A 21,309-nucleotide genomic window follows, 5' to 3' on the forward strand; every position below is an offset into this window, starting at 1 on the left:
TTTTGCAAGATAGTTTAGGCTTATTATGATAGTTAAGGTTGATATTTTAATGTGTTTGGAAGTGTGATTGTAGTTACTTTTTAAAATGTTTAAAAAATTATTTTTGATATTAGCGTATCAAAATAATTTAAAAATACTAAAAAAATATTAATTTGAAACAAAGAAAAAAATTTTAAATTTTAAATTTTTTTAAAAACATTTTTGAAACGCAAAAACAAATATGGCTAGATGACTTGTGTTATGTTGTAGGCTGAGTTAATTTTTTCCTGACAAAAAAAAATGGCTTAAATGATGATAGTATTTTTTGCATGATAGTTCCCTAACAAGCTCATCAACTTTTATTTTTTTAGTTATTTTTATATTTGTTAAAAGATTGGATTGCTTCTCATTCAAATTGATTATAACTAAAAAAATATGATGAAAATATAAAAAGCCCCTGAATGATTTGAAGCAAAGAAACAAATTTTAAATTTTAAATATTTTTAAAAATACTTTTAAAACGCAAAAACAAATATGGCTAGATGACTTGTGTTATGTTGTAGGCTGAGTTAATTTTTTCCTAACATAAAAAAAAATGCTTAAATGATGGTAGTATTTTTTGCATGATAGTTCGCTAACAAGCTCATCAACTTTTATTTTTTTCGTTATTTTTATATTTGTTAAAAGATTGGATTGCTTCTCATTCAAATTAATTATAACTAAAAAAATATGATGAAAATATAAAAATCCCCTGATTGTTAGTTTTATTTTTATTTTTTACTTTTAAAAAAAATATAATCATTTCACTATGCAACCAAAGCATTAAAAGATCGAAAAGATCTTGGATCAAAATTTTAATTTAAAGGTATTTAACACATTCATCGTGTATCTAAAATGTAAAAAAACTTATTTGTTCTCGATCAATATGATAATGATAAATGGACCTTATGGAAAAGACTATTTTACCCATAATAGCTAAATGATTTTGTTTGAAAATGACAAAATGATTATTTAATTGTTCTAATCTATAGTAATTTATGGCTTGATGTACAATGAACACTAAGTTTTTAGTTTTGTTTTGTAATGAGTGGCGTGAAAACCTTTAGCTTTAAGGTGTAATTCGCCTGACTTGGGTTGATGCATCAATAAAAGTATATCTTTACATTAGGAGATGAGTGAGAAAGTGAAGAGAACTTTTCAAGAAAGCTTTATGAAGATGCAATTAATAGACAGAAGTCGTAACAAAAAATTCACAATTGATAATAAGTTGTCTATTACTATTGCAACACCTGTAACATTCTTGTTGGTCCATGACTTTAAACAAAACAACAAGACCACACCATTATATTATGATTAATAAAAATAAACTATAAAACAAGTAGATAAACCACTGTAGCAATCCATATTAAAAAGATGAGTTTGTCATTATATGGCCCATATGTACAACTATGTGTTGGTTGGGCTTTGGTGGACTTTCTTATTCTCCTCCCTCCTCCCTCCTTTCTCACTTATCCTTGTCAAATTATGAAGGTGTCTTGCCATTTATTTTTTATTCAATTTGATCCTTATTCTTTTGGTTGTTATTTGTTTAATTTTTTTTTATCTTCTTTTGATTGATTTTTTCTTCAATTTTGTCCTTATCATTTGATTTAATTTGATTTTTATCAAATTTGTTCCTTATTCTTTTGATTTTTTTAACCTTTTTACTAATTAAATTTTGTTTTCAATTCCATCTCTCAAAACTTTGATTTTAATTTATTTTTATGTCAAATTTGGTCTCTATTTATTTTATTGTTGTTTGTTTTGTTTTGAATCCTTTTTTATTGTATTTTTTTGTTTTCTGTGGGGTTAGTCTTGGTCTCGTGACTAGAGTCATGAGTTTCGAAAGTTAACATATGTTGACTTTGAGCTTTTTTAAGTCATTTTATAAATCAATTTGTTTTTAATTTCATCATTCAACATGGTTTTTTTGGAATTGGTCTTCGTGCTTCTTTTTTTTCACTTTTTTTTTATATGAAGTTATCTTAATCTCATGCTCATGTTTGCGGGGTAAGTGGGTTGACTTAGATTTTTTATTGCCTTTTTATTATTATTTTTTGTTTCATCGCTCAACATTTTTTTATTGAGAATTTTGCTTTATTTTTTTGAGTTTGCCTTCTATGTAATCAATATCGTTCTCATGACCATGGTCGTCATCGGTTTCAAAGGTTAACATGGGCTGATTTTAGTCTTTTTTAAGGTTCTAAATTTTTTTTTTCAATCTCATTCTTCAACATTTAAATTTTTGAAATTAATGTTCATGTATTTTTCTCACTATTCTTTCAATAGAGCTATCCTAATTTTATGTCCATGATCTCGGGGGTAGTGGATTAACCTTGATTGACCCATATCGACAAATAGTTTAATTCAATTTGCTTTTGTTAATGACTTTTTGTTTACTTATTGGAACAGATGATCGTTTGAATAAATAAAAAACAATATTATAAGAAACAAAGTTATTAAACACAACTAAGTACATGATCCATGTTGTGAGATCAAATATCTTAATCTTAGTTATCTCTTGGTCAAATATCAGTTTATTTAATTAAATGTGTGTATAAGCATTTTTATTTATGATCGAAAAAAAATTATATCCAATTTTTTTTTTGGAAAAACATGTATATGTTTTTTACTAGTACAAAATAAAAGGGTTTGGTGTTTTATTGTCTAATGAACAGTAAAATAAATAGTTAACAATAAATATATTGAACATTTCAATGTTTAATTGTCTAGTGAAAGGTAAAATGAACAGTTAATAGTAAACACATGAATGCTTTTTTTTTGTTCATGGAATATTATGCTTTAATCCCTTTTTATAATTTTTGATATTTGATCCTAGTAGTTTTTTTTATGTTCCGATTCTAAATTTATTTTTCTGTGGGTTTCAGTCCTTGTGAGCTAATAGAAAAGTAAGAAAGTCACTGAGAAACAATAGGAGAGAGAAAGCTTTAGGTCGACTATATTATCTTCACAAAAAATATTGATCTTGGTATCAATAAGTTAGAATGTTTCAATGTTTTATTATCCAATGAATAGTTAATAGTAAAAACATTGAATGATTTTTGCATGAAATATTACTCTACAATTCCTCAGTTTTTAGATTTTTTCATATTTAGTCCTGACATTTTTTTTATGTTTTTTTCCTAAACATCATTTCTCATGTATTTTAGTCTATGTGAGTTTTTAGATGATTAAGAAAGTTGTTGAAAAATAAAAGAACAGAGAGCTTTGGGTCGACTATATTCTGTTCATAAAAAAAATTGATTTTGATATCAATAAGATTGTCTATAATAGTGAACTTGAATGTAGGTGGTTTTGACCTTTAACCATGCCAAAAAAATAGATTGAAATCTGGAAAAAATTACCCGGTTTGATTTTGGATTTTTAGAAATATTAGAGGATGTTTTGGGGTTGAAAATAGATTTGTTTAAGTCCTTATGATGGTTTTTAAATAAATAAAAAATAGTTGAAAGTTGGGTTACAATGGTCTAAAAACTTAGACCTTGATTTTTTGGTCACTGAGGGCCGGGTGACCAAAATTTAAATTATTCGACGACATGTTGTCCACTCATTTAAAAAACAAATGCGAGCCTTTCTAGGCTTTTTTATTTCTTTAAGGCTAGGCTTGTCTTGCCTTTTTTAAATGACCTTCAGATTTTCATTTTTATTTTAGAATAAGATTACTTTAAATAAAATTATTTAAGTGATTTTTAAAAACTTATCCAATTATATCATAGTTTTCAAATAAGATTAGACCTTTTGATTGTAATGTTAACAATTAATTTTGATATGCACAAATTTTTCAAAAAAATAAATAAAATTACTCATGAATATTCTTTAGTAACTTTTTTTTTTAATTTTATCAAATTAATTATTCTCTTATTTTTGTTTTTATATATTTGCTTAAAGATTATCGTGTTATGATTTCTTTTGTTTCATGAATGAAACATACTTTTCAAATCATAATATTTTTGTATTTAAGAAATAATGTTTTTGAAAATATTCTCGTTAGAAGAAAAAAAAATATGAACAAGTAATGATAATTTTGATTAAAAAGATAAAATTTTCTCCTTAATTAAAATTGTTGGAAGTTTTTACTAATATTTTTTTGAATGGATCTAATTTATTTTCTTTTAATTGAATTCTTTTTGTCTTTTTTATCAATTTTATTCAATATTTAGTTGATTCTAAATAGGTATTCATAATTTATTTCAGTTTATTTTCTATAAAGTTATCACAGTTTCAAACAAACATCTCAGTATTTGACCGGTGTTTAATTTTATGAATGTCCATTTTTTATCATATCATTAGGTAAAAAATATTTTTTAAAAACAAAGTTACTAAGGCCAATGAATTTCATGAATCGAGTTGTGGATTTGATGGATCAAGTCATGAAGCCCGAGTCCACCTAATATATTATTGTTTCAATATTAAAAAAAAGATATCATCTTAAATTTTTTTTTAAAATCAAATCATTTTTTTTAACGGTCATTTGAATTATCTTTCAATTTGTTAAGTTGACCGAGTCACTTCAAGATAACTCTCAGAATTTAATTTGATATTAAAGCTAAACAAGAAGTTGAGTTTGGAATTTTAATTAAATTTGATATGTTGACGAAGCTTTAATATTGTGATTTTTCACAACTTGTATATTTTTTCAGATTTAATTTGTTTTATCTAATTCCCAGCATAAATAATAATAATAATAATAATAATAATAATAATAATAATAATAATGATGATGGAGGCTTAAAAAAAAGGAATAGTTATCGACTAAAATTCTCATTCATAGACATACATCCAATAGAAGGAGTGGACAATAACGCATTAGATCAAACTGACTCAGCACAGACAACCTGCCATGTTTCACCCTCCAATAATTAAGCAATTTCCCCCCTTCAATCCTTCGATATTCTGAATTTGGGAAGTGTATCACTCTTGAGTTATTATTGTCCTAAATTGGGCAATTAGGGTTTTAGTAGATAACCAGTGGAGGGTAGCATGATTAGGAAATGGATTGACTTCTGTAAACAAGACGAGTGACTTTTTTTTTTTTTTTAAAAAAGGGAAAGTAAACAGAGAAAGAGAAAAGGGAGGGGAGAGAGAGAGAGAGAGAGAGAGGGGAGGGGAGGGGCTGATTGAAAGTGACCACACCATCCTTCCTACCTTCTCTTTCTCTCTCCAAGTATTTTGTCTGGGACCACAGTCTGCTTCATGATTCATCACCTCGTTTTTTATTTTTCAATACAATTATTTTTCACTTGGAAGAAGAAGAAGCAGAAGAAGATAATAAAAAGACGAAAAGAAAGAAAGGAAAAGGGACACCAGCAATAGGCTGACTGTCTCCATCTTAGGTTCATGAAAGAGGACAAAAACCTACAGCTGGGAGGCGTGACCCCACTTCTACTTCTCCTTCCTTCCCACCATCTCCCAACCACGACGATGCTTCTCCTTTCCTTGGGAATTACGTTAATCACCATCATATCATTCCATTTCTTTGTTCATAATTTTTTTTAAAAAAAAAAACAAAAAAAATTCCATATTCTTCCAAGCTTGGCTTCACTCCCCCTCCTACCTCCTTGGTTTTTCCTCGGAAACACCTACCGCTTCGCATTCTGTAGGGCAATGCTAATTGACAAGGTTCTCTCTGGTTTTCCCAGATGCATTTATGTCGTCGATTATCGCCCATGTATTCATTAGACATCTACGAGCGTGCTACTGCGCATGATCCGTGCCTCATACGTAGTCCATAAATGGTCATATTCTCAACCTAGCATGCTTTAACCCAACTTTCTCTCCCTTTTCTTTTATCCTTTTTGTATTTAATATGACAAAAGTGATTCGTAATTAAAGTAAGATATTTACGACGAATGATTCTCTTGCAATGGATCGTGGTTGTATGATGTGTTTTGACTGATAAATATATATGTTAATTTTCTTGCATTATAGATCATAAAAACTGCCTTTCTCAAATAAAATTAATATGTAATAAATCACAAAGATAAAGCATTTGTATGATCATGGAACGCAAATCCAAGCTCCATTTAATTCTTTGTATAGATAATAAATTTGGAGAGAAAAAAAAAACTTATCTTTGAATATTAATATCTAAAGAAAATCCAAAATAAATACAAAGAACAAGAAAAGATATTTATGTGAGAAATACACGTTTAAGGTGGTCCAGACACCACATCATATTTTAAACTAATAATGCACACACATACACAAAATATCTCTGATTAATTTTCCTAATTGGAACAAATTATTCTTCTTTTTTTATTTTAAAAGAAATTATCTTATGTTGTTTTGAGTGGTGCACTGGCTAATCCTTTGTATCTGGTTTCAACAGGTATCATATCATCTAGAACGACATTTTTTTCAGGCTTTTTAGCTAATTGATACGACCACGAGAGCAGCTTTCTCTCTCTCTCTCTCTCTCTCTCTCTCTCTCTCTATATATATATATATATATATATATATATATATATATATATATATATATATGGTGACAATTAAAGGGTTAGACCCACCGGATTCTAGTGATGAATTGGGCATCTCCGTGAAAAATAAAGTATAAAATTTAGATTTAAAGAGTATCAACATTAAAAATTACCTAAAGTTCTATGTCATTAACATAGAAAATCCTAAAGTTTTTGGCATATACTATAAGGATTAATTCTATTTCATAGCAGGACTTCTTGATAGATGATTGCTTAAGCACTTAATCAATAATAAATATATATTTTATTAATTTTTGTTGCCATTGTATACGAGAAACATATTAGTTGTTCTTACCGTTTAGAGAGGAAAGAAAAGGAGAGGCAGTCAAATGTTTGATCATTCACTGTTATATTGTTTATTAATGATAAGAATATTGCATCTCATAATTAATAAATCGATTTGGTTCTGATTAGAAGCATGAAATACCAGACATTAGTTCTATCATGATCATGATGATGATCACAATATTAATAATAATTAAAGAATTATATATAAAAAATAAATAGGTACCATGCAGCTTCTCTTAATTTCCGATTTGTGTAAATCCATTTCATCCTCCTAGCTAGAGCCTACAATTTCCATCCTTAAATCCCTCGATTTAGGTTATCTATGCTGCAAATTTTTTATTTTATTATTATTTTAAGAATTAGAAATCTTGTTTTTCCTAACGAGAGAACTTCAACTCGTTTCTCGAAACAAATTATTGACAGAATTGGTAACTGGTACCAAATATATATTTGTAGACAAAAAAAGGGTACTGATCATCAGCAGACAAGCCTTGATATGCTTACAGCAATTCCATGTGCCTTCTCCCAAGCAGCTATATTTCAGCACATGTAAGAAATTAATAACTAATTATCGAACCTTTTTATAATTAATTAATTATTACCATCACAATCACAACATTGTTAATGAAATATGTAGCAATATTACGGTACTGGATTTTGACATATCTGCACTGATTGCTTCTTTGGAGCACATGTTTCATTTCATCCTTAATTTCATATCACAGACCAACTTTATCCTGCTGCAATTTCAAAGCACAGTGATTGAAGATGCAGCCCGGCCCTTTAAATGGCTTTTCATGTCCTTTCCTTTCCTTTCAGTAGTGCGAGATTTTACCCATTGATTGCGCTGGAACTTGATTTTCTTTGGTGTCTATGTACACGATCTCTTGATTTTGAAATGCTGATCCACTAGCTACAACAGTACTACAGTTGCTCTATATATACTAATCATTCTGATTTTTTTTGTTTTTATTATTATTTATCTGTTGTTGTTTGGCAGTATACTGTTCTTGAGCCATTTTTGGCATGCACGTTTTTATTATTGCTACTAACTTGAAAAAAGATTAATTAGTTGATATCTTTCATAATACTCAAGACTAATTAGCCTCTACGTACGTCATATGTGTTAGGTTTTAGTGGATCCTACTGATCAATACTCCTTCAAAGACTAAATTAATTTGTTTGATGGACGTATTTTTAATTTGTTGCCGTACTAATTAAAATCACCTCCACTTTTAGCATATATATAATTAATTATTTCAAATTATAGGCTTAATTAGGGTTTTGTGACCAGTTCTTGGCGAAAGAAAACCCTAATAACTAATGGCTCTAATTAATTAAATTACTTTAGAAGCATAATGCGTGTATTGGTGGCAAATAAAAAGAGTGGCCATTACTCCTTCGAGAGAGTTGGTGATTTGATGACTATACACAGTACCTCTACAATCGTAACGACATTAAATCTTGCAATAGAAGGGAAATTAAGAGCGTAGAGGAATTAACACCCAAAATAATAAAATCTGTACAATCATCTGATCAGCCCATGAAGAATTCATGCATAGTTTCCACAAATCAATGGAGTTTTTATCTTATTATTTTAAAAAACTTGGGTAATTAACATAAATGCTAGCCAGCCAGCGTAATTAATTTCTTATTTCCAACAAATGTGTGTGTATATATATATGTTCGACTCCAGCTCACTCCTGTGACATTTGTTCTTTCGTTCTTGTCCTAAAAAATAACCAGCAGGTCCACGATTAATGTTAGAGAACAGGAAGCAAATTAAAACATATCTCTTCACATACATAAATATAATAATTATGTAGAGATGAATACAACGCAGCAGCAAGCTAGCATATACACTATGTATAATTAATTACGGTCCGGTACGTTCGGTTCCATATGATTGTATAATAAATGATGTGAATGTTACCAATCGAACGGTTGAAATCATCCCATCAGGGGTCGTGATCAAAGTCCCTTGTGCTGTTAACTACTGGGCAATTCACACAACAACCCACACAAGTATTTGGTGGTCGGTCACTTGTGTCTCAATAAATGGGTGTCTTTGCCTTTCTTATCGCCTTCAATTGTCGCAAATTAATATATCAGATTTAACAATAGATGTAGAAAAGAGACCAAAACCTGTTGAGAAAAGAAAGGATGCACCAGCAATGGAGGCTGAACGCTGACAGCTCAACCCTCCAGCCGACTCTCTTAAATAACAAAATTAATTTAGTTTTAAAGGTTGGTGCTGATTAAAGGGATTGGGATGATCGATGCCCCTCTCCCCCTTTATTTTACTTGGCAAGTGGAGCATCCCATTTGGTGAGAAGATTGTCCTTTCCCTTCCACCTTTTTTATTTTATGCCCTACAGTGCTGCTCTCTCTGTGTGTTTATACACACAATCTGGTGAGAGATTGTAATTATTAGATATATTATCAAAGCAGATTTGGATTTAATTTGTGATGATCCACTTTTATGGAAAAACTTACGCCAGAGATTAATAATTATCAACCCTTCATGAAATTAATTAATTACTCTGTGAGAGATCATGAGAAACCAGGAGGCCTGAGAAAAGAAAAACAGCGGCTCATGATCAGATTTCATATCTATCGTGGGCTCTGAAGGAGAACGATCGACGTCTGGTGTTTCATTTGTAGAGAGACTGATACATGCTGGGCATCCATAGACGCAGACTTATTACCCCCAAAAGGTAGTTTTGTTCATCCAAATTATTAATGACATTCATCTTTCGCAAAAAAAAAAAAAAAAAAAAGGCTAGCACAACTTTAAACAGTGGCCGTCTCTATAATATGAGAAAAGAGAGAAGGATTGTGCGTCCAAAGTATCGTGCCTTTAAGCATTTATCAGTTGAGATGATTAAATCCTCAATCTTGTAATTTAGTGGTAATTATATAATTAAGTGTCCATTGAGAATTTCTTGTGTGTTTTATTTATATATAAATAAAAAAATCACCGTAAAATCAACACAAGCGAACAAGAATCTAAATCTTCTGATATCCCAAGATCATTTAATTGATATTTAATCCAATTCTCTTCTGATAAACCTACAAAGAATATATATATATATATATATATATATAGTAGTTAACATGTATATACCTAATCAAACCCCACCTTTAATTTATTGTCAAGCTTATACATATGTTAAATTAAGACCCCCCCACCCCCCAAAAAAAAAAACAGAATAAAAAGAAACAAAAGGCAATAAAAAATGTCAGGCCACTGGAAGCAGCTTTATCTGATCTCTCATCCAACCCCCAACTCCTTCCCTTTCATAGAAATGATTCCATAGCTCTTCTCTCATTTCAATTTCTCAAAGACTCGAGAAAACCAAAATTCAGTCTCTCTTTCTTTCTCTATCACCTGTTTCTATGCTTTTAAGTCTTCATTTATCTTTCTTTGTGTCTGTAAAAATCTCTGCAACATATCAGAATTGGTGCAGAAAGTTTTGTGTCTCAGATCCCAATATACAGGCCCCTTCCTGCCTTCTCTCTCTCTCTCACCTATAACAACAAAACACTGTTTCTCTGATCTCTCTCAGCTCTTTCTTTCTCTCAACATCCATTAAACACTGTATCAGTCTCGAAGCATAAGAGCCTTGTGGTCCTCAAAACCCTCACTACATAAATCTTTTTTGCTTTCTTTATAACCCCTTTTGTTTTTTTTCTCTGCACTCTCTCTTCAATTACTTTGCTTTCGATTCTATATAGAGAGATTGAATCTTTAGTGCTAATATTTACAAATGCAAGAACCAAACTTGGGCATGATGGGAAGTGGAAGTGGGGGTGCACTTGGTGGTTTAAGCAGTGGAGAGATGTCTGTGTCTTTATCAGGTGATCAGTCTCGCCAACTCAAGGCAGAAATAGCTACACACCCTTTATATGAGCAGCTATTATCAGCTCACGTGTCTTGCCTCCGTGTAGCTACACCAATTGATCAATTACCTCTTATAGATGCTCAGTTATCACAATCTCATCATCTTCTTAGGTCTTATGCTTCACAGCACAACCAACATGGTCATTCTCTTTCTCCCCATGAAAGGCAAGACCTAGACAACTTCCTGGTAGGTTCTTCTTCCCCATAAATTTGTCATTCTCTCTCTCTTTTTTTTTATATACGTGTGTGTTGAGGGTTTGTGAAGATATATATATATATATATATACACAGTGGTGTTTTAATTTGTTTTGCTGTTTGCTTGTTTATGGGATGTGTGTTTCTTTCGCAGGCACAGTATTTGATAATATTGTGTACTTTCAAAGACCAGCTTCAACAACATGTCAGAGTGCACGCCGTTGAAGCTGTTATGGCCTGCCGTGAAATTGAGACCACCTTACAGGCTCTCACTGGTTTGTCCTCCCCCCCCCCCCTAATATGTCAGCCCTTGATATTTCCTTTTCTTTGGTGAATTAAGGTGTTGTACAATCATAATCAGCTTATATTTTAATCAATCATTTTGTTTTTTTTGGGGATCACAAAATACGTGTATGACTTTATGTTTTCTATTAATAATTTTTAGATTCATACTAATTGAGTTTAAAATTAGTAATTAGCAGCTGGCTTAAGAAATTAATAAGACGCTATCAAAGAAAGCTTTCTTGTCTGTTTTGATTGCTTGGAAATATATACATATAATTTCTGTTCTATACTTGTTTTGATGTTTGATGGGTTTGGCACATAGAAAGATAAGGTTTAGCCGTGTAAGTTTCTTATAAGTTTAAGAATAATCTATACTGGAGGCCGATGCAGTAGGGCCTACTAGTAGAAAAATCATAGTAGTAATTTATACTTGGAGTGATATGTGTTTGTTCCTTGAAGGAGGATACCACCACCACCAACAACCTCCAACAAACAATGAGGTTGCATTCGAATATATATTTGGATTCTAGAATATTTTTGGTTCTGCTGATTTCCTCGAGCACTTTTAACTTAGTAAGATAATGCATAAGCCTTGTTTTCCTGGTGTCTCCATTTTCACAAGTTTCCTCTTAGGTATATAGTTGATGAAGACAGATCATATGTAAACGGGGAAAGAATTAATACTTGCAAACCACTCATCTTCTCAATAATTACCAAGTGGAGTTATTAGGCCAGTACATGAGATTAGATAGTACTCATTTACTTGTTAATGGTTTAGTCGTTTAGATCAGAAACCTTAATGTATGGTTTGGTAACCTTTGAGCAGTTTATTGCTAATTATGATTGCAATATGCTGCCGGTTATGCTTTTTTTAGAAATTATCCCTACAATTCTTAGCAGTACTATTGCCTTTCTTTGAGGTCCAGGAAAGATTTAGGAAATTGTACAACTTCAATGCTAGAGCCATTAATTAACTTACAATTTATCTCTATGGAAAGAGAGTACTTTTCAAAGTGAAATAGGTGACTTCTTGAACATTTTGATAAAGTTAACATATTCCTATGAAAAATGTTTGAATAAAATTTAAAATGAGGCCAAACATGTATATTACTTAATGTTTAATTCTTGGACTATTGTTTACAGAATAATGCAGACCAAGCTAAATTTTATATAGATTCTTGCTATGTATATTAAAATACATGTATGTGTATGTGCATGTGTGTGTGTGTACATGGTTCCCCTATTGTATTGTATTGATAATTAATGCAACTTGTTTTAGCTTAGCTAGGAAAATGGTGCTTGTAAGGAAATATATTTCAGGATATATTTGCTGAAAGATGAGAATTCTGATACATCAAATAATTACATCAAGTTTATGTATATGTGATCGCAATATTGAATGATTTTGTGTTTTTTAATCGATACGGGTTCACTAGTAATAATATTCGTTGTTTGATATCTCACAAATTCATTGATGGGAATAATTAATTTGCCACAAATGTTATATAAGATATCATGTTTTGAGAAAGATTTTTGGTTAGACCTAGGGTTGAGTGTGCACTGAGCTCTAGGTTGTACATGATCCAAACTAGGGTTATCCATCACTGAAATGTTGGATTCAAGCCTAGTTTATTCATGGAATATAAAGAAAACACCAATTAATTGAGAAGAGTTTTTGAGTTCCAACTTTAGTACTGTTAGCTGTCAATGTAAAGATGATTTAACCTTAAGATCAAAAAAAGATGATTTAACCTTATATAATACCTACATGCTTTTGATTATGATTAGGTTGACCTTAAACCATGATATTGTTCCATGTGTTTAAATCATGAGTATATATTTTGTAGATTTTTATTTGACAGATGTCATGGTCTGACCATAGAACTTTCATAGTCTTGGATTTAACTTATTCTTTGCTTGAGATAAACTCAAAAGAAATTATGTCCCACTTTCCTCCCTCTGAGATGTGTAGCCACTCCCAAGAATACCGCGAAAAAACAACTGCACTCAAAAGAAAAGGAAAAAAGAAAAAACTCAATTGATCACCACTCAATAGTTTTCTTGGAAGATTGTTCGCAAAATTCAAATAATGTACTATCTTAATCGTGCCTTGTTCGTATTTCGATTTCTTCTTGGGAAATGAGTTGGGGTTGTAATAGAGATCAAGGAACTTTCCGACAGCATAATTGCAGTGCTTGTCGATCAATAATGATAGGTGATCCCAATATATCATATAATTGAGATATGAGAGAAGATATGTTCCAAGTCATTCTTAAATATCGTCACGTGATATATGACTTGATGATTGGTTAGAAACCACCATAACTTTTATTTTCCATGTATCAAAGAAAAATCCTTTAGCCTGCAGAGATCATATTCCTCTTTTCCCTTTTGAATTATTCTATCCCTCTCCCCAGTACTTGCGTCCCAAGTGTCATGATATGTGGCAAAATGCTTTGTAAAATGGGTAAACTACTTATGTAATCTATTGGAAGCATGTCCTTCTATCATTCAGATGAGTTGCTGCATTCTCTTGTTGAAGTCAGGAAAAATAGCTTACCCAGGTGTTTTTTTCTTTTTTCCTTGTTGAACTTCAATTTTACAGCATAAGGAGTACTACTAAATTCTAAAAATGAATGGGTGGTCATGAATCCCGATAGTTTTACCTATTTCCTTCTAGTATGCTGTCCTTCAAGATGGATTGATTATTATATATAAATCTCTTTCAGGTGTGACTCTAGGAGAAGGTACGGGTGCAACCATGTCTGACGATGAGGATGACCTGCAAATGGATTTCTCTTTAGATCAATCAAGTGCTGATGGGCATGACATGATGGGATTTGGCCCTCTGCTTCCTACAGAATCTGAAAGGTCTTTGATGGAGAGAGTTCGGCAGGAACTGAAGATTGAATTAAAGCAGGTGTGTGTATAAAACTGCTATAGAAAAAACTAAAGGTTGAAATTAAGCTGATTTAGCCAGCACAAAAAGTAGACCTTTTATATGTCAAAACAAAATAAACCTGGACTTTTCTTAATTTGCAGGGCTTCAAATCAAGAATTGAAGATGTCAGGGAGGAGATATTGAGAAAAAGAAGGGCTGGAAAACTACCGGGTGACACTACTTCAGTGCTGAAGAATTGGTGGCAGCAACACTCCAAGTGGCCTTACCCAACTGTAAGCCACTGATCCAACTTCTTCATTGTTCAAAAAATATTTTACCATATCTACATTAATGCCATCCCATATTTGAAAATTTCTTGGCTCTTACCAAAACAAATAATTAGACACACAAACTAATGCTAGAGCTAGTGCATTAGCCCCCCTTCTCTTTTCCGGTTAGGGAGATTATCATAAGCTTTGAATTTAAAACTTTATTTTATAAATAATAGCATGTCTGCATGATGATTTTCAGGAAGATGACAAAGCAAAACTTGTGGAGGAGACAGGGTTACAGCTAAAGCAGATTAACAATTGGTTCATCAACCAAAGGAAGAGGAACTGGCACAGCAACTCTCAATCGGTGACATCCTTGAAGTCCAAGCGCAAAAGGTAGACAAACCAATCCATCTTATTTGTTTCAACTGAGGGAGGGGACTGCAAAGAGGGGTGTTCTTACTTTATGTTGATATAGCTGTCACTGTATCCTTTGGGTTGCAGTACTTTCTACTTGCTAACAACCAGGTACAGGTCATGTAATAGATGGAGACCTAATATCTCTTACATTTAAGGTTGTATATTCATGTCATTAACAGGATGAAGATTTTATTCTCTAGATCATCTCTTTCTTGCCATTGTTACCGGCCCATACTCTTTACTTGCAAGGTTGTTTTCACCAAATAATCTGAATTTTCTTGATTATAAGAGCTAGGGGATTGATTAATTAGGAGTGCCAAGCCAATTCAAAGCTTCAAGAGTTAAAAAAAGATTACAGTGCTGATCTTGGGGCACTGCATCAAAACTTGGCAAAAATGCGGCAAGACTGCAAACGTTGACCCCCTCTAAATAGGGGAAAAGAAAGAAGGAAGGAAAGAAAAAGGTGTGATTTACGTAAATCTAATGCCCTCCTCCATCCACACCATGCTATTGATGCTTGTTTTCAATTTTTAGAAAAGGAAAGAACAAGGGATGAATCTCTTTTGTAATAAAAAAACCTTCTTCAACCCTGATAAATTTATAGCACAACTAGCATCCATTATCCATATCGGCTCTCTTTAAACGAAAAAGAAATTTAGGTGGAAGCCCTGGGAAGGTCATCTCCGGGTGATCAGTAATTTAAACATTAAAACCCCGAGACCAATTAATGAACGAGTTAACGCCATTGTTGCTCTTAAGCCTCTTACTGCTTTAAGACCTTTAATGCTATCTTAATAATAGATTTTGCGTTTTAGATTGTTTACCGGCCCGGCAGCCCAGACTTAGGATATTGGATTCTATCTGCTTTTCATTTGTTGGGTCAATTTTCCATATTCGCGAGGATAAAACCTTTTGCTATTGTATATACGGTTTTTCCCCTTCATAATCTCTTGCATGTGGAAATTATTCTTCAAATTCTAATTCTAAGATTTATTAAACTCCAATGTCTGAAAGTCGGGAAGCAAAGAGGCTGAGACCAAGAGCTGCCAACGTTGAAGAAGTTGCCTTTGGCGGTCTCGTACTTTAATTTAAGTAGTAGAAGATCCCCGAAAAGTAACTTAAAGAGCTTAAACATGTTTAATTATCTATTTCTAAGATTTGAACTCCAATCTCCAACATCAAAACATCGGGGAGTAATTAAAGAGAGAGAATAAACCAATGCAACTGATATAAATATCTCTTGGATTGGGGTTTTTTTTTATTTAGTAACACGAGAATAAAAATAGGAAAACCAATTGAATAGTTTTATTTTTTAAAAATGAAAAAATATAACTGTACAAAAAGGCAATTGCTAATATAATAATAATAAAAAAAAAACTATGATCTCAGCTTAAAAAAGTAAAATTCATAAATAATTTTTAATCTTTTATTTTAATGAATTTAAATTAAAACCTAAAGAGAAAAATAAAAAACAAAACAGGTTATGTCTGACACTAAGAATTCATAATTCATAAGTGGTTATGTCTTCACATTTATTAAAGCAGTTGTGTCATAAAAATTATTTTAATAAAAATATACATTATAACATCCACGATAGAATTTAAATTTATTGTTTTTGATAAAGCTTAAGAAAAAATCAAATGAATCTTAAAAATTTATTGTTTTTGTTAATATTTTTTTTTTGCTTAAAATGCCTCTCTTTTTTCAATTCATTTGTTCCTTTTATTTTATATACAAGCAAAATTGTTCTATAAAGAAAAAAAAATATAAAAGGATTTCGATATAAAAGGATTTCGATCCATTATTTTATGTATAAAGTTCCCATTATCAAAAAGGAAAAAAAAAGAATAATTTAAGGATTATGTTCCACATGTTGTCAATTCAAAACACACTCATTCAACCAGCTCCGTCGCATGCAGCAGGATCTTTAATTCATAATTCTTAATTAACTACCTCTGCAGCAGCCCTCCTATATAAGCACGTTGCATTAATACTTTAATATTCTATTAATTTGAGTATGAGATAAAATTGAAGTGCTGATCATCAAGTGCCCTTTTTCTTGATGATACGTATGATTCTTGAGATCTAGCATCACACATGTAAATATAAATATTTCTTTTGGGAGCTAGGTTGGCCCAATTCAAGTTAGATTTTCATGATGGTTTCCTAAATAGTAATCCACTAGTGGATCCTTGCTTAAGAATAGGTAAAACTAAAACAGAATATCAAATGCTAACAACACTGTCCAAATAACTAGGACACTTATTAAAATTATTAAGACTAAGTCTAACAAAAGCAACTAGTATCAAATTATTTTTGTCAAATGAAACTTAGCGACATTAAAATTGACCTTTTTAGTGTATAGAATTAATGACTTTATGTTTTCTTGTTGGAATTCGGCGACTTTCTATCTTTTTTTTATCAAACACATGGACTGAGAAATAAAAAAAATAAACTTTAAAAGTAAAATTAAATTTTTGAAAATTATTGGGATTGTGAAGGTTGACAATTGAAATTACGAGGATAAAAATGAATTTTGAATCAAAATTTAGATTGGTATTGGAATTCATGTGTGTTTTACACCTTGATCTCTATTTTTTAATTTGCCCCAAACTTAATAAATTATAACAAATTAAACCTCAATTTGAACATAGAAGGACGCAGTTGAAAAAAGAAATAGTGAAGAAATTTTTTTTGGTATGGTGATTTTCCTAGACATTTTACTGTTATAGTTATAATTATAACACAATAAAAGGTTTATTTTTCTTTGCGAGTATGCCGGGGAAGTAAATTTGAAATTGCAATAATGTTGTGGGGAAAAAAAAAAACTTCATAGATGGCTGCTCAAAAGGCAAAATTCAATGAATAGAACTCCTTCAACAAAACTTTGAAACAGAATAATTGTGGATTTCCATTGACTCTGTCTGTCACGATTCACCGAGCACAAATCTTTTTGTTTTTTCTGTGGATATATTCGGACCAGCTTGGATGTATTATGACTAATTTTATAATTTATTAGACATTTTATAAATCCAATAAATATATAAAGCACCGTAAAATTGATAAGCATACACAATAAAATTCAAACTTAAATGCAGAGAAAAGATATAAGCCCCTGCGTACCATCACTAGAACAAGATCTTAAATGCCACCGAGCACAAATCTGAAGACTAATACAAGATGTCATCCACTCATAAGCTGTCGCATAAACTTGCAAGAAAGAAATTCTTAATATTCTGGATTACACTATATCAAATAAAATAATAGTATTTAAGGGTATCTTTGAAGAGTTTTTATTTTTATCCTCTTGTAAGAGAAAAACAAAACGATGAAGCAATATTCCAAGCAATGCAGGCGAGGCAGTCCAAATTGGCCAACACTTGTTGGTGCATATTTTAATAATTCTTTTTATAGGCAACTGGACTAGAGAGCCTAGTTATTAAAAAAGCGCTAGACGCCGAACTGTTAATGGAGGAGACAGGTTTCGCAGGACTTTCTTTTCTGGCTGCTCAGGGAAGAGCGCAAAGACCCAGGACCTTTGACCAAGTAAACATCTTGAAAATGTTACTGAAAATCATCTTCATGATCGAACCAGTGTGCCTTTAAGATCTGGCTCGCAATCTTTTTTAATTTGAATTCTATATTGTGAATGCTATTGTTTGAAAATGATTGTGATGGAGCAGCGTGATTTATATATATATAAATGTTATTTTTGGGCAAGTTTATTGGTTAAAAATTGATGAGAGATAGGGTGTAAATTTTCTGTTTTTGAGTTTAGTTATCTAATGAATTCATATGTAAGTTTAGCAACTTATCAAACTAAATATTTATAGATTTAGTTACACATTTGGTTCACATAAATATAAAAAAACCTTCTATTTTGTTATAAAAATTTGTTTGCTTATTTATTTTTTAATATAAAATGTTAAGGTCAAATATGTTAATCTTTTAACACCACTAAATGTATAAAAGTCTTCTAAAAACTACCATATTTTTATTAGTATTAATGATATGTAAGGAATAATTATTTCTCCTTAAATACTATGAGAGTAAAATGATACCTCAACTTCTCTTCTTCATAAAAAAGATAAGATTCGTAGGATATAAATGCTATGTGAATCCTTCATGCATCAGGTCCATAATATCTTAATTCTTAGTATTTTGCTGTATAAATATTTTTAGAATTTTTTTCTTTAAACTATTATTGTATTTTTTCTCTTTAAAAAGATATTTGTTTGTGCATAGAAAAGTCTTTAAAACTACTAGATGAGATCTTTTATAAGTACCAATTATCGACCCAAGAAAAATAGATAAAATTATTAAAATTAAGAGAATAATCAATTAATCAATATATAAAACTTACTTCTAAGTTGTTTGGATATTTTAGATTACCATATATGTCTACTTTTTTATAAATTTAATCTAATTTTAATTAATGAAAAAATATATTTCCATAAAAAATTAAAACGATTAGGTAACATCATTACATGGGGACAACATGACGTATGAGGTGGCGAAATTAGAAAATGTCCCGTTGATGGGAGGTGCGTTGTTTGTACCCGTTTGTTGGAAAAGCAGATGGGTGTGTTTATGAAAGAAAGCCAAGAGGAAAGGTAGGTTTGGATAAGTACAAATAAGCCCTCGCCTATACATTGAATCACGAATCAGTCCCCAACCTTTGAATTTTTTCAAGATTATCAAACTATCATTACTTGAACACTCTAAAAGAATTGGGATTACTTTTAATATTTTGTTGTTTATATAAACGCTAAACCAAATTAATATATTTATTTAATCGTTTAAAATTTAAATAACAAATTTATATTGTAGCTCACTTGATTGGTGCACAGGATAGACCGAAGGTTACGAGCTGGAATGACAGGGGGCACAAACATTTTTTTCAAGGTCACATACAACATGTCATTTATCACCTTTTTTTTTTAAAAAAAAAAAAGTGAATAATATGTGATTGAACCTCTTAATAAAAATAAAAAAATCAAGGCTGCGCGCCAACTATTTTCTGTCTTTTTCTTTGATTTTTTTTGACGAATTTATCAGATTCACTTACTTTTTATTTTTTTCATAATTCTTAAATATTATAATAAATTTTTATTTGAGTTTTAATAAAAAATATTTCAATTATTATGTATATAATATAAAAATGATAATACTTTTAATAAATTATTAATGAAATTTTGATTTTAATAATTTATTCTTAAGATTTTTAAATACATTTTCAACATGATTATGATTTTATAGACCTTCAATCATATATAAAATATAGATATATTTTTTGTTAGCTTGCTGTAATGATGATAACTTTTTTTCATAAACAATAATTCCAATTAAAAATTTAATGTTTTCTAAGATAAATAAGAAATATGTTAATAAAAAAATATATTTTTAGATTTAACAACAATGTCAGAAAATTTTCTAAATATTTTTTTTATTTTTTTAAAAAATTATGATAATTTATAATCGTAACATGGGTATATAAACTAGTAGTTATGAAATTTGTTGAGGTAAATAGTTTTTATTTCAAAATGGAATGATAACGTAAACAGTAAAAAAAATAATTATTTTATTTTAAAATAGTTAAATAAACAAAAATATCCCTACGTAGTTGGCATTATATTATTTTATTATAAAGTTAAATTAGTAATTATACTTTTCCTCGATTAATTATTTTACTCGGGTTGGTTTTTTCTAGCTCAAGCTATTTTTCAGAACCCAACAACTCATTATTTTTCCTCTCTGCTCTATTCTCCTTTTGTTTTTATCAACTATGTCGGCTTTTTTTTCTTTTTTTTTTTGAGCTACCACGTCGAGTTGTATAAACTACAACTTCAACTAGAACTACTCTTTCATGGTGCGACACATGTGACAGACAAGCTATCCTATAACAGATGCTAGCTAGCTAGCTAGCAATAGAATTATCACCTTTCACTTGCAATAAGTGGCTCTCGTTTTTTTTTCCAATGTAAGGAGTGAAAAGATTTTTTTTTTTTCATATCAACAATACAATATATATATATATATATATATATATATATATATATATATATATATATATATATATATATAAACCTCCCTACTTTCTTGTATTGTATTCATCTAAAAAAACATTTAAAAAATATTTTACAATTAACATCCATCATCTAGCCTCCTACTATCCGTGAAGAAAGCTACATCTAGTGAAGTTTTTCCAAGTTTATAGTATAACTTTGTTACATAATAATATAAATCATATCCTTAAATTTTATCTAATAATTTAAGTTTTCGGGTTGAAATGGTTCTTTGATATAGTATCAGAGCCTTGATAACCAAGCGGTCTCGAGTTCGGATCTCACCATCCCTATTTATTTAAATAAAAATTAAGCATAAGTAATATAAATTTGTGCAAGTTTCAAATCCAAAGAGTTTTCACTTGAGGGGGTATGTTAGAAAATAATATAAATTATATCTTGAGACCTCATCTAACAACTTAAACTTTTGGGTTAAGATGTTTCTTTGAAAAGCCTAATCAACCATGCCATTTTAATGTAA

General features: G+C 30.4%; 1 protein-coding gene across 1 annotated transcript; it reads left to right on the plus strand.

Moving 5' to 3' along the window:
- The first annotated feature begins 10,003 nt into the window (after positions 1-10,003).
- Positions 10,004-14,962, plus strand: LOC133677149 (homeobox protein HD1). The gene is made up of 5 exons (XM_062098998.1): positions 10,004-10,897; positions 11,060-11,180; positions 13,920-14,110; positions 14,233-14,364; positions 14,603-14,962. The coding sequence occupies exons 1-5, from the start codon at positions 10,577-10,579 to the stop codon at positions 14,741-14,743; spliced, it is 906 nt and encodes a 301-aa protein (XP_061954982.1). The 5' UTR covers positions 10,004-10,576; the 3' UTR covers positions 14,744-14,962.
- Positions 14,963-21,309: the final 6,347 nt, after the last annotated feature.

Source organism: Populus nigra, chromosome 1 (genome assembly GCF_951802175.1).
Source record: "Populus nigra chromosome 1, ddPopNigr1.1, whole genome shotgun sequence".
Taxonomy (NCBI): domain Eukaryota; kingdom Viridiplantae; phylum Streptophyta; class Magnoliopsida; order Malpighiales; family Salicaceae; genus Populus; species Populus nigra.

Bases quoted from the DNA above. Each gene is read 5' to 3' on its own strand.
- LOC133677149 (XM_062098998.1), top strand. From the start codon at position 10,577: ATGCAAGAACCAAACTTGGGCATGATGGGAAGTGGAAGTGGGGGTGCA. The intron at 11,181-13,919 runs GTTTGTCCTCCC...AATCTCTTTCAG, and splicing joins CACCTTACAGGCTCTCACTG to GTGTGACTCTAGGAGAAGGT. The intron at 14,365-14,602 runs GTAAGCCACTGA...GATGATTTTCAG, and splicing joins CCAAGTGGCCTTACCCAACT to GAAGATGACAAAGCAAAACT.